At 40.8% G+C, this 18,883-nt stretch overlaps 2 protein-coding genes across 2 annotated transcripts; one reads left to right on the forward strand and one right to left on the reverse strand.

The window, feature by feature from the left end:
- The first annotated feature begins 12 nt into the window (after nucleotides 1-12).
- On the forward strand, nucleotides 13-14,128 carry LOC5514585 (chromosome-associated kinesin KIF4). Its single transcript, XM_032384289.2, has 13 exons — nucleotides 13-672; nucleotides 1,182-1,359; nucleotides 1,970-2,184; nucleotides 2,615-2,862; nucleotides 3,352-3,489; nucleotides 4,759-4,876; nucleotides 5,252-5,342; nucleotides 5,636-5,729; nucleotides 6,001-6,205; nucleotides 6,417-6,683; nucleotides 6,846-6,978; nucleotides 9,082-9,180; nucleotides 9,863-14,128. The coding sequence occupies exons 1-13, from the start codon at nucleotides 344-346 to the stop codon at nucleotides 11,252-11,254; spliced, it is 3,507 nt and encodes a 1,168-aa protein (XP_032240180.2). The 5' UTR covers nucleotides 13-343; the 3' UTR covers nucleotides 11,255-14,128.
- A 1,990-nt stretch (nucleotides 14,129-16,118) lies between these two features.
- On the reverse strand, nucleotides 16,119-17,785 carry LOC5514584. The gene has a single exon (XM_001634758.3). It carries the CDS (start codon nucleotides 17,295-17,297, stop codon nucleotides 16,173-16,175), a length of 1,125 nt encoding a protein of 374 aa, XP_001634808.1. The 5' UTR covers nucleotides 17,298-17,785; the 3' UTR covers nucleotides 16,119-16,172.
- Nucleotides 17,786-18,883: the final 1,098 nt, after the last annotated feature.

Raw genomic sequence — 18,883 nt, forward strand, 5'->3', positions numbered from 1 at the left:
ATTCGTGTGGTTGTTTTATGCGCTGCGACGCTCGACTGCCCGCTGAGTTGTTTGTGGATCATTGATTCGATTCGCCTTATCTTTTTGTTTGGAAACAAAGCAAATAATTGCCCAAAAATAAAACAAAATAAGCATGGCATTTAGTTGATTATGATCCACGAGCTGGCTTTATTCGGCTGGCTTGCAAAAGTTGCTCGACTTTCGCGCAAGACAATATCATCAACGCAAAATCACGCAGGTCAACTTGGAAGAATGCTGGTCGCGAGACTCTAAACGCTTTATTCTGGCTGAAGAATCTTGACGATTTCCGTCGTTTTGATTATGGCTACTTGGACTTTTCATCATGGCTAATATCAAAGTCTACGCTCGGCTATTCCCATGTCAAAATCCGAGCGAACTTGCCCGGGTAGAAGGCAACAAACTTTTCATCTCCAAATCGAGCGTCCAGCCTTCGGAAGGTCAAAAGAACGGTGCTGTCAATGAGCACGAAATCGGGATAACGTTTAATGGGATATTCGGCCCGTATTGCTCACAAAGTGAAGTATTTGGAGAGGTGGCTAGCACACTTGTTTATAAACTTTTTGAGGGCTATAATGGGACCATATTCGCATACGGGCAGACGGGAACGGGGAAAACGTTTACCGTTGAAGGAGACGAGACGGGACACGACAGGTAAGAACAACAAAACGGGGGCCTGGCACCATGAAACTCGAGCCAAGACTACCAAGTTATTAATTAGTTGACAAGTTCATATTTGAATATTTTGTGCAATTTTGATAAGCATATATAATTATTGCGGTTGTTTATATTTTCCCAGTTGTCAAAATCAATCTTTACCCCTGTCATTGCACTTGCAAAAGTACGTTTAGGTATATAATTGAATTCAATCACATCTTAAAAACTCACAAGTTTAAAAAAAAAAATCCTACTTGTGAGATGTACAATGTGAGATGTAAAATCCTACTTGTGAGATGTACATTTTATTATGAGAAATTCAATGCATTCTATGTAAAACTACTCCATTCTATTGTTAATGCAGAAATTATATATAAGGTAATTATATTTTCAAAGACTGTTTTTGATATTTCAAATAACGCCAAAACTACATTGTCATACTAGTCCGAACCATGCTTTTTGTGCTCTCTTATATCAGCTTTATTGTCCTATAAATTAATTTGCAGATCAGCAAAGCATGGTCTGATCCCCCAAGTGCTTTCACTTCTCTTCAGTCTATTGGAGGAAATGCAAGATGATTGTGTTTCAGTTCAGATATCTTTCCTGGAAATCTATAATGAATTGGCATATGATCTTCTTGGTACTGTTATGCCAGCAAACAGCAACAAAAGAGACCTTCCCAGGGTATGGTTATGGCAGTGCTCAAAGCTCGTATTTTTTTAGGTGTACGCATAAAACCAGTTTGAAAATTTAGGTTGCATGGAATTAAGTTGGCAGATCTGTATCACAAACTTAAAATAGATATCCAGATTACTGTAACTTTGCAACGGACTTGGTACGTGTGTACAGTATGTTCAGTTGATATCCCTGAGATATCTAGGAAGTATATCAATAGCATTCTGAAAATTTCTAGTCATGAATGTAGCAGTTTGATCACTAAATTTAAGTTCTAATATTAAGTCATGATTGGCACTTAAGTTATTAAGTGCAAGCTTATGCAGCCAGGACCAAAAAAAGAGCTATAAAATTGTTATTATGATCTTTATTTTTCTATACTACTAAAAGCGCTACATATGTCTTTTGTAAAAAAACATTATATTCAGTGGCGGTATTATGTTATGATCTTGCAATGGCTTTGGGCCTTTAAACTTGGATGCCATTATCAAAAGGATAGCAAAGCATGTTTCAGATAACATTACCTATTAAGTACGCTGTAATTTGCTTTGAGACAATGTTATATTCATAACAATATTACCACATAAAATGACCATAGTTTTACGTTCTTTTATCTCAGGTATTGGTGGCATTGGCAGGAAATAAAACATGCATTACTCATGGTTTGTCTATTCACAATGCTCAGTCGGAATATGATGCTCGTAAATTGCACCTGAAAGGGCGAATGAACAAGGTGATGGCTGAGACCCCATGCAATGGACGATCCTCAAGATCTCACACAATATTTACCATCCTGCTCACAAGACAAGAGAAGGACTCAGAGATTGTATATAAGTAAGTCCTCAAGCACTGTTAGAGCTTGTTAATAAGGGGGCAAACCTGTAGCATATCTGTTAAGGTTAAGCTCAGCTTTTTGGGCACAGGGGGCCGAGGTTCCTGAGAAATGTCAGGGTGATTAAGATCCCGGCTTCTACTCTAACACATACGATTCGGCTGGCATATTATGTTTCTTGCTGGTGTCACATTGTGTTGAGAACTTTCTCATGATTTAGGGCACAATGCCAACAAAAGCTAGTATGCACATTGAATCAAACAAGTGCCAACCAGGGGCCACATCCCTAGGCAAATTATTTGTTGTTGATTTATTCTACAGTATCACCATTAATGAGGTTCCTTATAATAATTATTGATTTGAACCTGATCTATACAATGTCTGACTGGCCCATGCATTGAAAACCTTAATATTTTTTCATTTCTGTTTCAGGTCAAAGCTAAATATAGTAGACCTTGCAGGCTCTGAGCGTCTATCAAATGAGAAATCAGACAACCAACGCACCAGGACAAAACACATTAATCTATCCCTACATCACCTTGAGGGGGTTATTATTGCGCTTCAAAAACTAAGTGCTGTGGCTCCATCAGTGCCTTGCCAGCAGTCTAGGCTGGTACGATGTCACAGTGCACAGCACTTGAATACAATCAGTAGCAGTAGCGAGGATTCTGTCGTCAACAGTAAGCAACAATTCTTGTTTTCTGATTTTTTGTTAACTACTCGTGGCATCCTCATTACAAAAGAAAACAAAGTATTTGTATCCAGAATACGGAATGTTCATACTTACTTACTTACTTATCCCCATCTTCCCTAGGACTTTCTAGGGCTGCGACACGGTGACGCCACTCTTGGCAGTCCTTTGCAACTTTTAGTGCCTTGCCCCAAGTCAATCCCATCTCTAGCAGCTCAGCCTGTTCATAACAACTTTATAAATGCATGCAGCGAAAATGCACAAAATGCAAAGTTGGGTATCGCAATATTTTGATAGTAATTACTATGTCAATAGAGTAGTTGACATATTTAAAGTGCAAGGGTTGTTATAACAACTGGTACATTTCATGGCAATAACCAATAATCCTCTCTCCACTCCTTTGTTTTTCTATCATTTTTTACAATAAATATGTCATTGTGATATAGCAGTTCGTTGCTCATTTTGTTTGTCTCTTTAGTTTTCCGCAGACTGCGTCGTTCTTCCAGTGCTCTAAACCTGTTTGAAGCTGCAAGAAAGGGAATCTCAGTAGAATCCAACAGCTCATACGTCCCCTACCGCAACTCTCTTCTGACAATGATTTTGCAGGACAGTTTAGGTACAGATATCACTGACACACTTTTTAAAAAGGTTTTTTTTTCTGTAGAGTTTCATATTTTATACTTGTCTTTGTGAACAATTCCATTTGGTTAGGTAAAGTGTCCTTTTTTAACTCGTGAATGCTTGCAAAGCATTTACAAGTTATTGGAGGGACTTCAGTGTCACTTGATCGTTGGGTCGATCATCCGTCTTTCTGTGCTTTTGCAACACAGCAATTTTTGGATCTTCCTTTAAACTTCCGGTGACCAACTTCCGGTTAAAGCTTGGTGCTATAAAAAAGCCTTGTCATCGACCTGTGACCGCTATGGTCATTACGTGTTATAGCCGTAAATTATATATAAGCTAGTTTTTACAGAAAAGTCTTTGATGTGGGTTGAGCGTGCGCATGCGCCTTCGTCACTGACGTCAATCGATCTTCTACGGTTCAGTCCAATTCAAGTTGTTAGTTTACAAAACAAGTAAAATGCTAGCAAAGCTTTTAATTCTCCTTCTTCTAGTACTTGAAGATTCGCGTCTCTGGGTTTTCGCGTTATTTGTTTGAATTTGTGCTGAAAGAGGGATTTTGTGCTGAAAGAGCGGATAGCCAAAGCTGCGACTTTTAAAGTCAGAGAAACACAAGGGAAAAGCCTCTGTTAGCAGGGCCTTTCTTTGCAAGGTAATAAAAGAAAGCCTCTGTTTGCAGGTCAAGAAAAATAGTATGGACTTTCATAAGTTGTTTTTTTCCATAAAAAAGTGCTAAATATCAAACAAAACTCGTTCAAACACGCTTATTCATCAAGAAACGATCAATAACGATTTTGCGAATTTCTAGAATGTTGACATGCTTAAAATACTTAAAATGACTGTAGCTTGATTAATTATGTCGGGTATTTAACTTCTGTTTCCGTAGAGAATAGGGCTTTTCACTTTTTATGATAATAATAAATAATCAAACTGTTCTTGGTGTTTCATCACACTGAAAAGAAAGGACATTGTTATGCACTCCCAGCATTTTGGATGTGTTCATCCTTTGTTCAAAATTCATCCTGCATACATTTTATGAACACAAGAAAATAACTAGAAAAACAAATTTGCATTCACGAGTTGGCTCACAGAGCCCTTTGATCACGTTAAGGCTTAATAGAGATTGTTCTTTATATGTTTGGCTCAAGAGGTGGGGGGGATGGGGAGGCTTGATAGAGATGGGGCGTAATAGAGCTCACATACAGTAGGCTGTTGAACCTGTCTTGTTGAAGTAAGAAGTGACCTTGATTCATGTATTTATTAGGAGGAAACTGTAACACTACAATGATTGCTACTCTCTCACTTGAGAAGGACAAGTTAAAGGAATCCATCTCCACCTGTCGCTTTGCTCAGAGAGTCATCAGAGTTGTTAATAGGCCTCTGTGAGTACCAAGTAGTCTCACTAATATACTATCCTGATATTACAGGTGGAACCTCTATTAAGCAGCCACCCTTGTGACAACTAAAGCAACTCAATTATATATTTAAAGGATCAATAAATAATACAGGGAAAGTTGTACTTTTTAAATGATGAGAGCTTTAAACATTTAAAACAAAAACAAAATTACATTGTCACATAAGTCAGCACTACAGACTTTAATGTTGGTGCCATTTTACTGCTGTCAGGTGCTGCAAATGGCCCCCACTTTTTGCAGCATATCATTTCCATCCTTTACTGTATCCCTGTCATCACCCGTATACACACAAATGCCTGCAGCCCCTTACTATTTCTTGAACAGGATATTTTTTTTTCATAGAATCAATAAAGAAATCAATAATGAAGCTTTGATCAGAAATCTGAAGAAAGAGATTGTCCAGTTGAAAAAGAGCCATCATGATTTTAAAGAGGTACTGTGAGTTTGCATATACAACATTAAAGTTTATGAGAAGAAGCAGAGGAGCTCCAGTGTAATTCTTTGCTGTTCATTTGGTGCGTTTATCTGCCTGTTAAATTCTATTCTCTAATTATAAGAGATTAAGTGAGTGTTTCATGGGGACAGAAGTTATGGTACAGCACATTGGGTGGGATGAAGAACCATTTCAACCCCCTAAGACAGCAAGATAGGCATAGGCATAGAAATCTTGATCCTAAATCAGGATTTTTCTAGACTTAAAACCCCCCCACTATATTCCCTTATTAGAGTGAAGAGATGACTGGCGCAGATGTAACCAGTAAATGTGTGGACATCATTGATGGATTTCTTGAAGGAAAAATTGTCGACCCTATTGCTCAAGGTGAGCTTCAATGGCATAGCCGCAGACTGTAAAGTCTATTGTTTAGAAAAAGGTGTGAGAGAAATCATGTAAACAGCTTAAATGGGACCATAAACTGAAACCTAAAAGTGATTTGGAATCTCAAAGTGATGCCAAATAAATTCAATAAAAAATCTTTAAAAAAGCTTTAAATTTTTCTTACCAAAACCTAGGTTGAACCATACAACAACAACAAACACTCTTTAAAAGATCCTGTTTGTGGAATAACCTTTCTATTGTATTCAATCTACAGGTATCAACACTCCCCAGAAATTCCATGCATGCCTTGTCTACTTGAGGGGTTTGTTACGGCAGACGAACAGCCAAGAGGAGGCAACAAGCTCTGACGAGCATGATAGTGGTGTAGGAATGAACTATCATAGAGGACATGGTCATGGAGGACTCAGTGAAAACATGTCCCAGGGGCCAAGGAGCCCTGCCGATACTGTCAGTAGCAGGTGTGTCCAGTAGCATTATGCAAGTTATGTGTTATGAAGCATGCATCGTAGGGCTATTACCTCCGCTGTGTTGGAACATGTGCAGTATGATAGCAAGTGAAGGCATTTTTTGGGGGGAGGGGGCAGAGGACATTATATAAAATGGTCTCATTTGTCAAGATTTATTTACATACAGAATTACTTATCCAAGTTATATATTTCTTTTTTCCAGTGAGTCAAATTTGATGTTTGGTGCAATGTCCCACATGGCCAGTTCAAGAAAGCATGACGTCGAGACCCAGACAACATATACTAGACAGCGGAGAGCAGCGACATTGTCTAAAGGAGTCAGCATCCATGACATGCCCATGGCACCTAGAAGAGCTTTGGTAGAATCTATTGAGAAAAATAACCCAAGAGTTACCCCACCTAAAACTGGTCGCGTAACTGAGAAGGAGCTTAAACTCTGGGAAATGGATATTATGAAAAATAATCTCATGTGAGTATGATATCACTAGTTTGACATTTTTATAGGTGGCATGTTTTGTCCTTATGTGATCACTATAGAACGATCTTCAAGTGAAAAATCTTTATTGAATGGAAATGGTCTCACTATTGTCTAAAGGCAGGCTTGAATGTTTTCTCCTTTTTTAAATTATAGACAGAGGTACAAGACCTTGAACTCTGCCCTAGCCACACAGAGGGCACGTGTCCTGGTCATGGAGAAACATGATGGTTCCCCAGATGACTTGGAAAATGAGAGGCTTGCAGAGCAACATCTATTCAGGAAGCAGGTAGCTACAACTTGAACATGACTCTTACTACATGGATGACTTAATACTTGCAGACTACCCTTGTCCACCTCACTGTAGAACCATAGTTACTGGCTACTACAGTAACTAAATTTAGAACCATACTTTCTGGCCACTGTACCACCCATCATACTTACTAACAACTGTACCACCATACTTACTGACTACTGTAGCACCATACTTACTGACTACTGTAGCACCATACTTACTGACTACTGTACCACCATACTTACTGACTACTGTAGCACCATACTTACTGACTACTGTAGCACCATACTTACTGACTACTGTACCACCATACTTACTGACTACTGTAGCACCGTACTTACTGACCACTGTAGCACCATACTTACTGACTACTGTAGCACCGTACTTACTGACTACTGTACCACCATACTTACTGACTACTGTACCACCATACTTACTGACTACTGTACCACCATACTTACTGACTACTGTAGCACCGTACTTACTGACTACTGTACCACCATACTTACTGACTACTGTACCACCATACTTACTGACTACTGTAGCACCATACTTACTGACTACTGTAGCACCATACTTACTGACTACTGTACCACCATACTTACTGGCTACTGTAGCACCATACTTACTGGCTACTGTACCACTATACTGACTTCTGTAGCACCATACTTACTGACTACTGTAGCACCATACTTACTGACTACTGTACCACCATACTTACTGACTACTGTACCACCATACTTACTGACTACTGTACCACCATACTTACTGGCTACTGTACCACCATACTTACTGACTACTGTACCACCATACTTACTGACTACTGTACCACCATACTTACTGACTACTGTACCACCATACTGACTACTGTAGCACCATACTTACTGACTACTGTAGCACCATACATACTGACTACTGTACCACCATACTTACTGACTACTGTACCACCATACTTACTGACTACTGTAGCACCATACTTACTGACTACTGTAGCACCATACTTACTGACTACTGTACCACCATACTTACTGACTACTGTACCACCATACTTAATGACTACTGTAGCACCATACTTACTGACTACTGTACCACCATACTTACTGACTACTGTACCACCATACTTACTGACTACTGTAGCACCATACTTACTGACTACTGTAGCACCATACTTACTGACCACTGTAGCACCATACTTACTGACTACTGTAGCACCATACTTACTGGCTACTGTAGCACCATACTTAATGACTACTGTAGCACCATACTTACTGACTACTGTAGCACCATACTGACTACTGTAGCACCATAATGACTACTGTACCACCGTACTTACTGACTACTGTACCAACATACTTACTGACTACTGTAGCACCATACTTAATGACTACTGTAGCACCATACTGACTACTGTAGCACCATACTTACTGACTACTGTATCACCATACTTACTGACTACTGTAGCACCATACTTACTGACTACTGTACCACCATACTTACTGACTACTGTACCAACATACTTACTGACTACTGTAGCACCATACTTAATGACTACTGTAGCACCATACTGACTACTGTAGCACCATACTTACTGACTACTGTATCACCATACTTACTGACTACTGTAGCACCATACTTACTGACTACTGTAGCACCATACTTACTGACTACTGTACCACCATACTTACTGACTACTGTACCACCATACTTACTGACTACTGTAGCACCATACTTACTGACTACTGTAGCACCATACTTACTGACTACTGTAGCACCATACTTACTGACTACTGTACCACCATACTTACTGACTACTGTACCACCATACTTACTGACTACTGTACCACCATACTTACTGACTACTGTACCACCATACTTACTGACTACTGTACCACCATACTTACTGACTACTGTAGCACCATACTAACTGACTACTGTAGCACCATTCATACTGGCAACTGTATACAGAAGCATCATACGTACCTGCTATTGTTGGACAATTCTATGGCTTTAACTGGATAGCAAAGGCTCCTTTCTATCCGCTGGTTTAATGATGCTCTATTGGCTGTGAATAGCTCTTTCCTGTTGTTGATATTGCAGGGAGATGTTGAGCGTAAGCTGTCTATACTCATGAAGGATATAGCAGTGCTGAACTCGGCTCACCGATCAGACAGGGTGGTACCAAGCCAACCAGTTTTGGTAGGTGCCTGAAAGGGGTGGGCGTGGTGAGGGGTAATGCCGTCGTAGGGGGGCGCTTATTCAGGGGGAAGTCTTTAATTGCAAGTTTGGGTTCAAAGGGGTCGCTTATTCAGGGTCTGTTTTTTTAATCGATACATCCTGTAGCACCACTGGTATTGTGTTGAATAGTACAGAAGATGGTTGTTCTTCCTGATTTGCCTGTACAGAAAGGCACGAAAGTGAGCATGATAATTAGTAATAGTATAGCTTTGGCATGAAACAGTATGATCATCTGTCAGGGTTGTAGCAGGGGGTGGGGCACTTTCTTAAAGTCTCTCGTGCCTGGATTTCGAGGCCTGCTACGGCTCTGTCTGTAGTGTTTTATGCCTGAGTGCCTGAATACTTTTCAGTTATAAACCATGCCTGTTGGTTATTGTGTAAGCACTGTTCTAAGAGAATACTAAGTTTACTAAACCCAGCAGTTATTTAATGGAACCGTCAGGACAAGACAAAGAGATACGGACCTCTGTCTTCACGTTCTTTTCCTGAGAAGACAAAGTGATCAGTATTGAAGAGAGTCGCGTTTTTAGACCTCTGAAAAAAAAGAAGACTCAATGTTTCAAGACTCAGTGTCTTGAGGAAAGTAGGGCGTACCACTGAGCTTTCGAAGCTTTCACTGATATTGTCTCAATACATTTCTTAGGTTCAGGATTCGTGCCCCGCCTTCCGCGAGCGCCAGTTGGAACTCCGGGAGCGCTCTACACAGCAAAAGCTTCTATCGTGCCGCGAACAGCTCAAGAAGGGCCTTCAAGCCATCCCCATGGCAACCTCATACGTCTCTATGGCAACCACACCGATCCCTACCACTGCCCCACCCGCTTCAATAGAAGCCACACCCGAACCTATTGCAGCTACGCCCAAGGCTGTGAAGATAGAGCCGCCTCAAACCGGTAAGCTTAGTTGTCAGGAAGAGGGTAATAATCATCGAGAAGAACCAGTTAAGTGCTCCTCTGAGGCCGGGACGTCTGGATCCCCGGGAGAGTCCGACGTATTTCCCAAAGAGATACCGACAACAGCCCAACTACCGTCAATGGCCTCGGATTTTTCGCGAGATTGTCCGAGCCCGTCAACACCGACACGGAAAAGACCTGACGGATACACACCTTTCAGCCCTTTCTCACGTTGCGGCGTTAACAGTATTCGAAGAAGAAGCAAATACAATCAGAATCTTGTGGAGGGAATGCATCGTGACGAAGCAGGTTACAGGACATCTAGCCCAATGCGGTCACAACAAAGGGTTTCTCCGGGCATAATAAGCGTCAACAGACTTCCTGCAACACCTGCTCGTAGGCCTGCCGCTGTGACCCCCTCCAGGTCTCCACGCTCAGCCTCTAGGACCAACCGGAGAAGCCAGGGTCCCGTCCCATCTCCAAGGGATGACCTTAGGACCCGTGGAAACACGCGGGCACGTCGACCTGCGACCTGTCTGGTCAGAAGCACAACGCCGCAGTCGGATAAAAAACACCAGATCGATAAATCATCCGTGTTTTCGTATAAACTGGATCAAAGAAAGGGCTTTATAAAACGCGGTAATGACATTGTGTACAGAAAGTCAAGCTTTGCGCAAACAAGTCCTTCACCCGATAAACAACAAATAGAGGAAGTGGACAGTAAGTCAGGCCTCACACAAAAGAACCCGATACCGAACGAGGAGACCGCTGTGGCTGTTTTAAACGAGCAACACGCTGCTCCAATGCCAGTCGTGCAGGAAGAATTCAAACTCAAGCCACCCAGACTATCTCCGATAGGACAAGAAAATATGGAAGAACAGCAGGGAATTATGTCCGCGCGAGGTCAAGGCGTAGGGGAGAATCAGCGGCAGGATGTTCAAGCACGTGATAGCGAGACACGCCAAGCTTCTCCCCCCACATCTCCCGTCATGACTGAACTAAGGAGGAAGCAGGTCGACAGGGCAAAACGCATTCGCGAGATCACCAGTGCTGTGACAGTCATACAGAGAGCTTACAAGCGACACGTGAGGCGCCGACGCGAAGGGGAGACGGTGAAATGCAATGAAACACGCTTGATTCCATGATTGGAGTTTGACTAGTAAACCGAGCGCGAGTGAGCGAAACGCAATAGACATACACTTTACAGAAAAGACGACACTTTGCATTTCACTTTGATCTCCAGGGAACTGTGAACACAGACTTGAACGACACGGTAAAACGCAACATGACTTGAACGACACGGTAAAACGCAATATGACTTAAACGACACGGTAAAACGCAACATGACTTGAACGACACGGTAAAACGCAACATGACTTAAATGACACGGTTAAACGCAACATGACTTGAACGACACGGTAAAACGCAACATGACTTGAACGACACGGTAAAACGCAACCTACTTAAACGACACGGTAAAACGCAACATGACTTGAACGACACGGTAAAACGCAACATGACTTGAACGACACGGTAAAACGCAACATGGCTTGAACGACACGGTAAAACGCAACATGGCTTGAACGAAATGGTATAAACTCAACATGGCTTGAACGAAATGGTATAAACTCAACATGGCTTGAACGAAATGGTATAAACTCAACATGGCTTGAACGAAATGGTATAAACGCAACATGGCTTGAACGAAATGGTATAAACTCAACATGGCTTGAACGAAATGGTATAAACGCAACATGGCTTGAACGAAATGGTATAAACTCAACATGGCTTGAACGAAATGGTATAAACTCAACGTTACTTACACGACGGGCGAGCATGTAGAACACGAGGCGACACGGTAAAATACAACACGAACTTACACGAAACAGTAAAACACTGCACGGAAAAACAAGAAACGATGAAACACGTAAAAGATGTAAGAACACGGACTCACGCGACACGAAAGAACACGACATGAACTCAGTCGACACGCCTAAATGCGTCACGGTAAAACACTACACCGTAAAACACAAGGAAACCACAAAAAACGGTAAACAATTATGCACAAGGAAAAAAATAGAACTTTAATGAAATGTCAAAAATAGGGAGTTAACTCAAAAGAGGATAGATGATATTTTTTTAATTTATAGGGGTTAGTAAGTTATATTTTTAAGTCAATATTTTTAGTACACAGTACTAGTTTTTTGGCATCCAGGGCAGTTTTATCACCCGCAGAATGCTGAGAGTTTACTTCAAAATCACTTCCATTATAAAGGGGTCAGCTCACCATGCCCAAGTTGCATTGCAAATCCTGAAACATCAGTATGTATGAGTAAATTTATATCCTTCAAGAATTTTTTTGAAAAATCGATAAAATCCTCCATATGTTGATTTTTTACAGATAAAGATACACAATGCAATACACTCTCAACCACGTTCCAGAGTCTTTTGGGTAGTTTTCAATAGGAGTCATTTTGACAATTACCCAGAAGCCCCGAGAACAGGGTGAAACATTCTTTGATGGGTGAGATGGCCCCATTCAGTGTGTTCAGTTATTTCTTTTGCGAGTAGTTTTCTTAGATTTTTGGTTTGGGAACAAATCGGAACAGGTTCATGAAGCATCATGATCTCGTCATAGAACCCCCCCTAGTCTACCGAGAGGCGTGCATGGGGTGGGGCCCCTCCCATAGTCTACCGACGGGCGTGCATGGGGTGGGACCCCTCCCATAGTCTACCGACGGGCGTGCATGGGGTGGGGCCCCTCCCATAGTCTACCGAGGGGTGTGCATGGGGTGGGCCCCCTCCCATAGTCTACCGACGGGCGTGCATGGGGTGGGGCCCCTCCCATAGTCTACCGAGGGGTGTGCATGGGGAGTGCTACTCTCTTATTGTACTGGGGGGGGGGGGGTGCTTTCAAACATTATACAGCTAAATGCTAAGACTAAATTAGTGTTATTGTCAATATTCAGATGACAAGTTATCCTAACGATCCTCTAACGACTAAACTCTAGAGGGCACAACACACAATACAATCTTACTTTAGTAACTGGCATGGCTTTTTCGCAGTCTTTTTATATAGTGACTAGCTTACCTACACACTATAGTAACTAGCTTACCTACACACTATAGTAACTAGCTTACCTACACACTATAGTGACTAGCTTACCTACACACTATAGTGACTAGCTTACCTACACACTATAGTAACTAGCTTACCTACACACTATAGTGACTAGCTTACCTACACACTATAGTAACTAGCTTACCTACACACTATAGTGACTAGCTTACCTACACACTATAGTAACTAGCTTACCTACACACTAGTAACTAGCTTACCTACACACTATAGTGACTAGCTTACCTACACACTATAGTAACTAGCTTACCTACACACTATAGTAACTAGCTTACCTACACACTATAGTAACTAGCTTACCTACACACTATAGTGACTAGCTTACCTACACACTATAGTAACTAGCTTACCTACACACTATAGTAACTAGCTTACCTACACACTATAGTAACTAGCTTACCTACACACTATAGTAACTAGCTTACCTACACACTATAGTGACTAGCTTACCTACACACTATAGTGACTAGCTTACCTACACACTATAGTGACTAGCTTACCTACACACTATAGTGACTAGCTTACCTACACACTAGTAACTAGCTTACCTACACACTATAGTGACTAGCTTACCTACACACTATAGTGACTAGCTTACCTACACACTATAGTGACTAGCTTACCTACACACTATAGTGACTAGCTTACCTACACACTATAGTGACTAGCTTACCTACAACAAAATCCCCATAAATGTCCTCAGACATCGGTCACTTGTTTGTAAATTGTCTAGAAATAGACTATAAGAGGTATTGATCGCAATAACCTCTCTAAATGTCCATCCGTAGCTATTTATTGAGAAATGGAAGGCCACGCCATCCTATTTTACCAGAAAATGTTGGTAGATTGTCGAAAGAGTGAAATAAAGGTACTGAACGAGGGCGTCTCTATTGTCTTTCACCTCCCGCTATTACTGACTTGACGCATTAGCCTTTTTGCTGTGCCCGCATTGGCAAAACCATTCATCTGCTTAACATAACAAAGCTATCAACTTACGCACGTGACTTCCATGTGGCTTCTCCTTCCTAGTCTGCGGCAAGTATTTCTTAGTTAATGGTTTCATCGTCATAGTTGGAGATAATGTTGAAGCCAAATTGAAGTACTTCACGGATTGGAATTTTAAGACCCGTTCAAACAGAACCACGTTGCTCGACTTTAACCAGCACTTACCCTGTCGCCAGCTCCGCCAGGTAAAAAGTAGCTTGGAGTCTATGCAAGGGGGGGGGGGGGGGAACTACCGGCAATGCCTATTTTCATGCTAGCACTGTTTGCGAGAGATTTGGAGAAAAGAAATCAACGAATTCACCTCCCGCCATTTATCGCTACACCGCTTCTTGAAAAGGACCTGGACACGCCCTTGCTTTAAAGCAATACTAATTGTCACAGTAAAGTACATAAGAAGTACCACACCCATATTTTGACATTAAAACACATTAATAGTACAGCATTTAAATAACAGTGATTGTCCATATGTTTCGGTACACAAAAGATAGCAGTTTTATTGCTTATCTTGCCAACAGTTTCATGTCAGGACCTCATGCTGTGTATGCACATTTCAGATTCGTTTTTTTCCAACTTTGAAAAAAAATAATATTTTTTTGTTAGACAACACAGGTAGACCTAAAACCCTTAGTTTAAGTAATTGCTACGAATCATCTCTCTAGATTATAAAATAAAATGACATAAAAATGTATGCGATTCGATTACGTCGTTTTAAGGGTCGCTTTGTAGGATTTATCAGTCAGACTGAAAATTGCTGGAGAATTCTATATCTAGCCTCGATAAATAGAAAAGAAAATATCTAGGAAGAAATGATAGCTAAATATTACCCACAATCTCCGGAGGCTCTTTTACATGCAAATATGCAAATTGGAACTTTTTGCCTTTCTCAATTATAACTTAAATTACTCGTGTAAAAACTCCTGATGTCTATTTTCTTTCCTTGTATTTATCGCTGTAAACTCTATGGGAATATATTCCTGTGCTATTTTGATGTTAGATATCGTTTTATTTTTGTTTTGCTCTTTATTTTGCGCGAAAATTCAAGCAAAACGCGTAAAAAAAAAAAGAAAAGGAAAAAAAAAAAAAAAAAAAAAACAGAAAAAAAAAGCCGGGTCGGTTATGTACGTTCGTACTCGTTGCTAGGTGAATTCGTACTGGAGACCCATCTCAAGTTTCTCTCGGCAGGCGTCAACAAGCTGTCTTTTCTATCATTCCACCTGCTTATGCCTTGGCTTTGTAATTCATCGAGCGGCAAAATTCTGATGTGTAAATATTGTTGTTAAACGAATGTTTTTCTATTATGAAAACATGATATTGCTTATTAGAAATACAGTATTTCCTATATCAAATAAATAACGGTTATTCGATGGAAAAATTACAAACAAGATTGTATGGCATTTGTTAAACAAATGAAAATAGGAAATTTAATAAAATTACGGTAAAATTAAAAAAAAACGAGGAAGAAAATGAGAGAATTGGTGGACTCATCACATCACAATTTGGCAATTTCCTTAGAAATATTTGGACAGATGTTGCGCAAGGTACAAATGTGGAAATATGAAAACAAACGAGACAACTTCTAAAAATATACGACGTATTTAGTCATTTTATCGCAGGGGACAAACGAGGCGACTGCGCGCGGTGTCTTTTAGCTGTTGACAAGACTTAGTGCCAAACATAGCACAAGGCGAGCACCGTCTCAATTACGGCTTAGGAATAGATATATCGTTGGGAGATAACATTGAGTGGCTCCCCTATAGCATCTGCTGCTGTGTAAGACTTGCTTTGCATCGCAAATAGGACTCGCTTTGCGTCTAATTGATGGGTTTGTGCAATGCCGCGGGGAGGTTAAAAGACGGAAATTCTTATTGCATGTTATATGGTTTTCATTTAATGGATAAATTTCGCTTTTAAACATTTGCCTAGACTGAGGTGAAACAGAGCTTAGATTTTTCCTTCGCGGTCCTAAATTCCCATAATATATGTGATATATGTTCGTGTACGTCGGCTCCGGCTTCGATTAGCAGCATGAAACAGTCAAAATGTCGATTACTGTAGGCAATATAAAGTGGTGTTTTCCCGCGCAGATCTTTTGCGTCTACATCAACCCCTTGTCTCAACAAGACGCGCGCACAGCTAAGTGATCCACACTCGACTGCTTTGTGCAATGGATACACACCGTGTCTTGTCGAGAAATCCCTCAGATTTAGATTATGTACCCTTATAACCCTTTCCAAGTCTTTCGCTAGATTGTCTTCTATTGCGAAAAAGAGGAGAATTTCCGGTGCGAAAGAAACACGTTTGTTTTTTAAACCCTTTGTAAAAGAGCCATTTTCATTCTTAGACTCTTGTAATGAATCTTTTGCGTTGATCTCATCGCTTGACCCTATTTCTCGCAATTGAAGAATACATCGATGGAATTTTTCGGGGTTAGAGGTCCATTCTAAAGTCGCTTCAATTTGTTCAAGCGTCCTCTTTCGAAACTTTTTTCTCGCTTTGAAGTTAGCCAGCTTATCGACGTCATACTGTAGAATTGGATCATCGTTCAAGTAGCCGTCGCATTGCTCGCCCTCGTCCATTGATAGCCAGGCACCTTGCGCGAATCCATTCAGTGGCGAGAGTGCCATTTTAGTCTCTAAGTCTTCTAGAATGCAATCCTCGGATCTAACCGAGGGACTCGACGTCCGGCTAGTGGAACTGGACGAATCTTTGGACTGTTGATTGGTGTAGCCGGCGCTACGCGCGCGCTTTGGTTCGTCTTGTAACGCGATTGTTGGTAGAACGATCGGTAATGTCACACTACGCCTGTGAAGTACATGACGCGGGTACGCTGACGCCGATATGTCTTCTTCCTCGGGGTCGTCCATGCGGCAGAGAAGCTTCCATTTCTTAGCGCTTGGCTCGGCTTCTGCCGATTCGCACGGCAAGCCATTTTCACTAACAGCAGCCGACTCTGAAGTCGTTGCTGATGTATCGGAGAGAATTTCTTCGATCACGTCTGGCTCTTGCGGGCCTACACGCTTCTTTCTCGCCTTAAATAACGGCATTGCAAAGTTCTAGGCATCATGAAAGTATATTTTGCTCACGTTTTTTGGAATTTCCCTGAATCCCATTCGCCATGACTTACGCCAAAACGATTTCGTAGTATTCTTCCATTGAATCAACTCGATCAGCGCAGTTATTTTTTGGGAAATTCTTATTTAAATAATCCAACGTTGCTAATTTTGTGACCTATTATTCGGCTTTGATTACCCGAAAAGCAATGTTCACTCACTGCCTTGGCTGTGCCTTTATGTAGGCTAATACCCGTGTAAATCCATTACTATTGGCTGCCTGCACGCATTGGTTCGTTCTATTTGCCCTTTCAACGTTCAGAAAACATACAAAGCCTGCGCTGGACCTTATTCGTCAGGCATTTCTATTTTGAAACTGAGAACATAGGCCAAACATCGTGACGGTTTTAAATTTCGTCCAAGTTGGCAGAGAAAATTTAGAGTTGGCCTCTTTGACACTTTGCACGAAGCGTCATTAATTTCCATTACCTAATATTTGCATACCGAGTTGGCTTGGCTTCAGCTGTTTTCTCGATCATGGGAGTCTAGATATATGGACCTTTTTTCTTTAATACGTGTAATTATGAAAAAAAAATCAATTAAAGCCTAAATTTGACGTTGTTTTAGTATGGTTCACGCGGGTTTTCATAGATAAAAAGGAACAACGAGAAAAAATACGAAGTAACACTTGCTTTCTTATATTTTTCTCGCTTTCATTTATTTAATTAGCTTTACGTGCTTAGTCTCGGAACGAAAAAGTTCTAAATATGACAGGCTCAAGTACTCTCCTAATGGAACAATTTTGATTCCTTTAAATTCCTGCCTCTTCATTCGCTAGAAAACTATGCTCGATATCACCTTGATTGTTCAACAATCAGCGGCGAATGGCTGGTTATCTCGTTTCAGAGCTTCGCCGCAACACAAGCATTATCACTCTTAGAGAAACGTATATCATTAACATCAGTCCTCGAAAAATGCGACAACTTTAATTCAGTTGATAAGTCTATAAACTTGGTGTTCTCGATATAAGCGCTTATGGCTCGATAAAACTTTCTTAAAAGCTGCCTTAAAACCTTGCGGAAGCAAGCAGACCTCAGTATTCTATTTTATATACTACATGAAGAATTTACTTCAACCGAAAGGGGATTATTGTTATTAGTGAACATCAAGAATTAATAGCAGTTTTGCCTCTAGGACTGACTTCGGGCTATTATAAAGGGCGACTTATTTGCTGAATTTTATTACTTTCGACATCGCAAAATCCAAATTTAGAGCCATTAGCGAACGCAAGAATGGGTAATGAGCGGTTGTAGTACTGGAGATAATAGGAAACTAAGTGTTCTAAATATGACTCAAGGGTTATTCTCCCCTCACTCTCACTGCCGAATAATTAACAAAACACACATGATTCCCGTGGATGGACTCTGTTTGCTGATCTCTTATTATATATTTTTAGCGATTTGCAGAGAAGGTCTTATAAAACCTGAGCTATTATTTTTCTGAAGAGTTGTTGCTATCATCTTGGTTGGATTTAGATTTTCAATACCATTTATCCCTTAGACTGATGCCTCAGTACCTTG

The sequence above is a fragment of the Nematostella vectensis genome, chromosome 6 (genome assembly GCF_932526225.1).
Source record: "Nematostella vectensis chromosome 6, jaNemVect1.1, whole genome shotgun sequence".
NCBI classification, from domain to species: Eukaryota; Metazoa; Cnidaria; class Anthozoa; order Actiniaria; family Edwardsiidae; genus Nematostella; species Nematostella vectensis.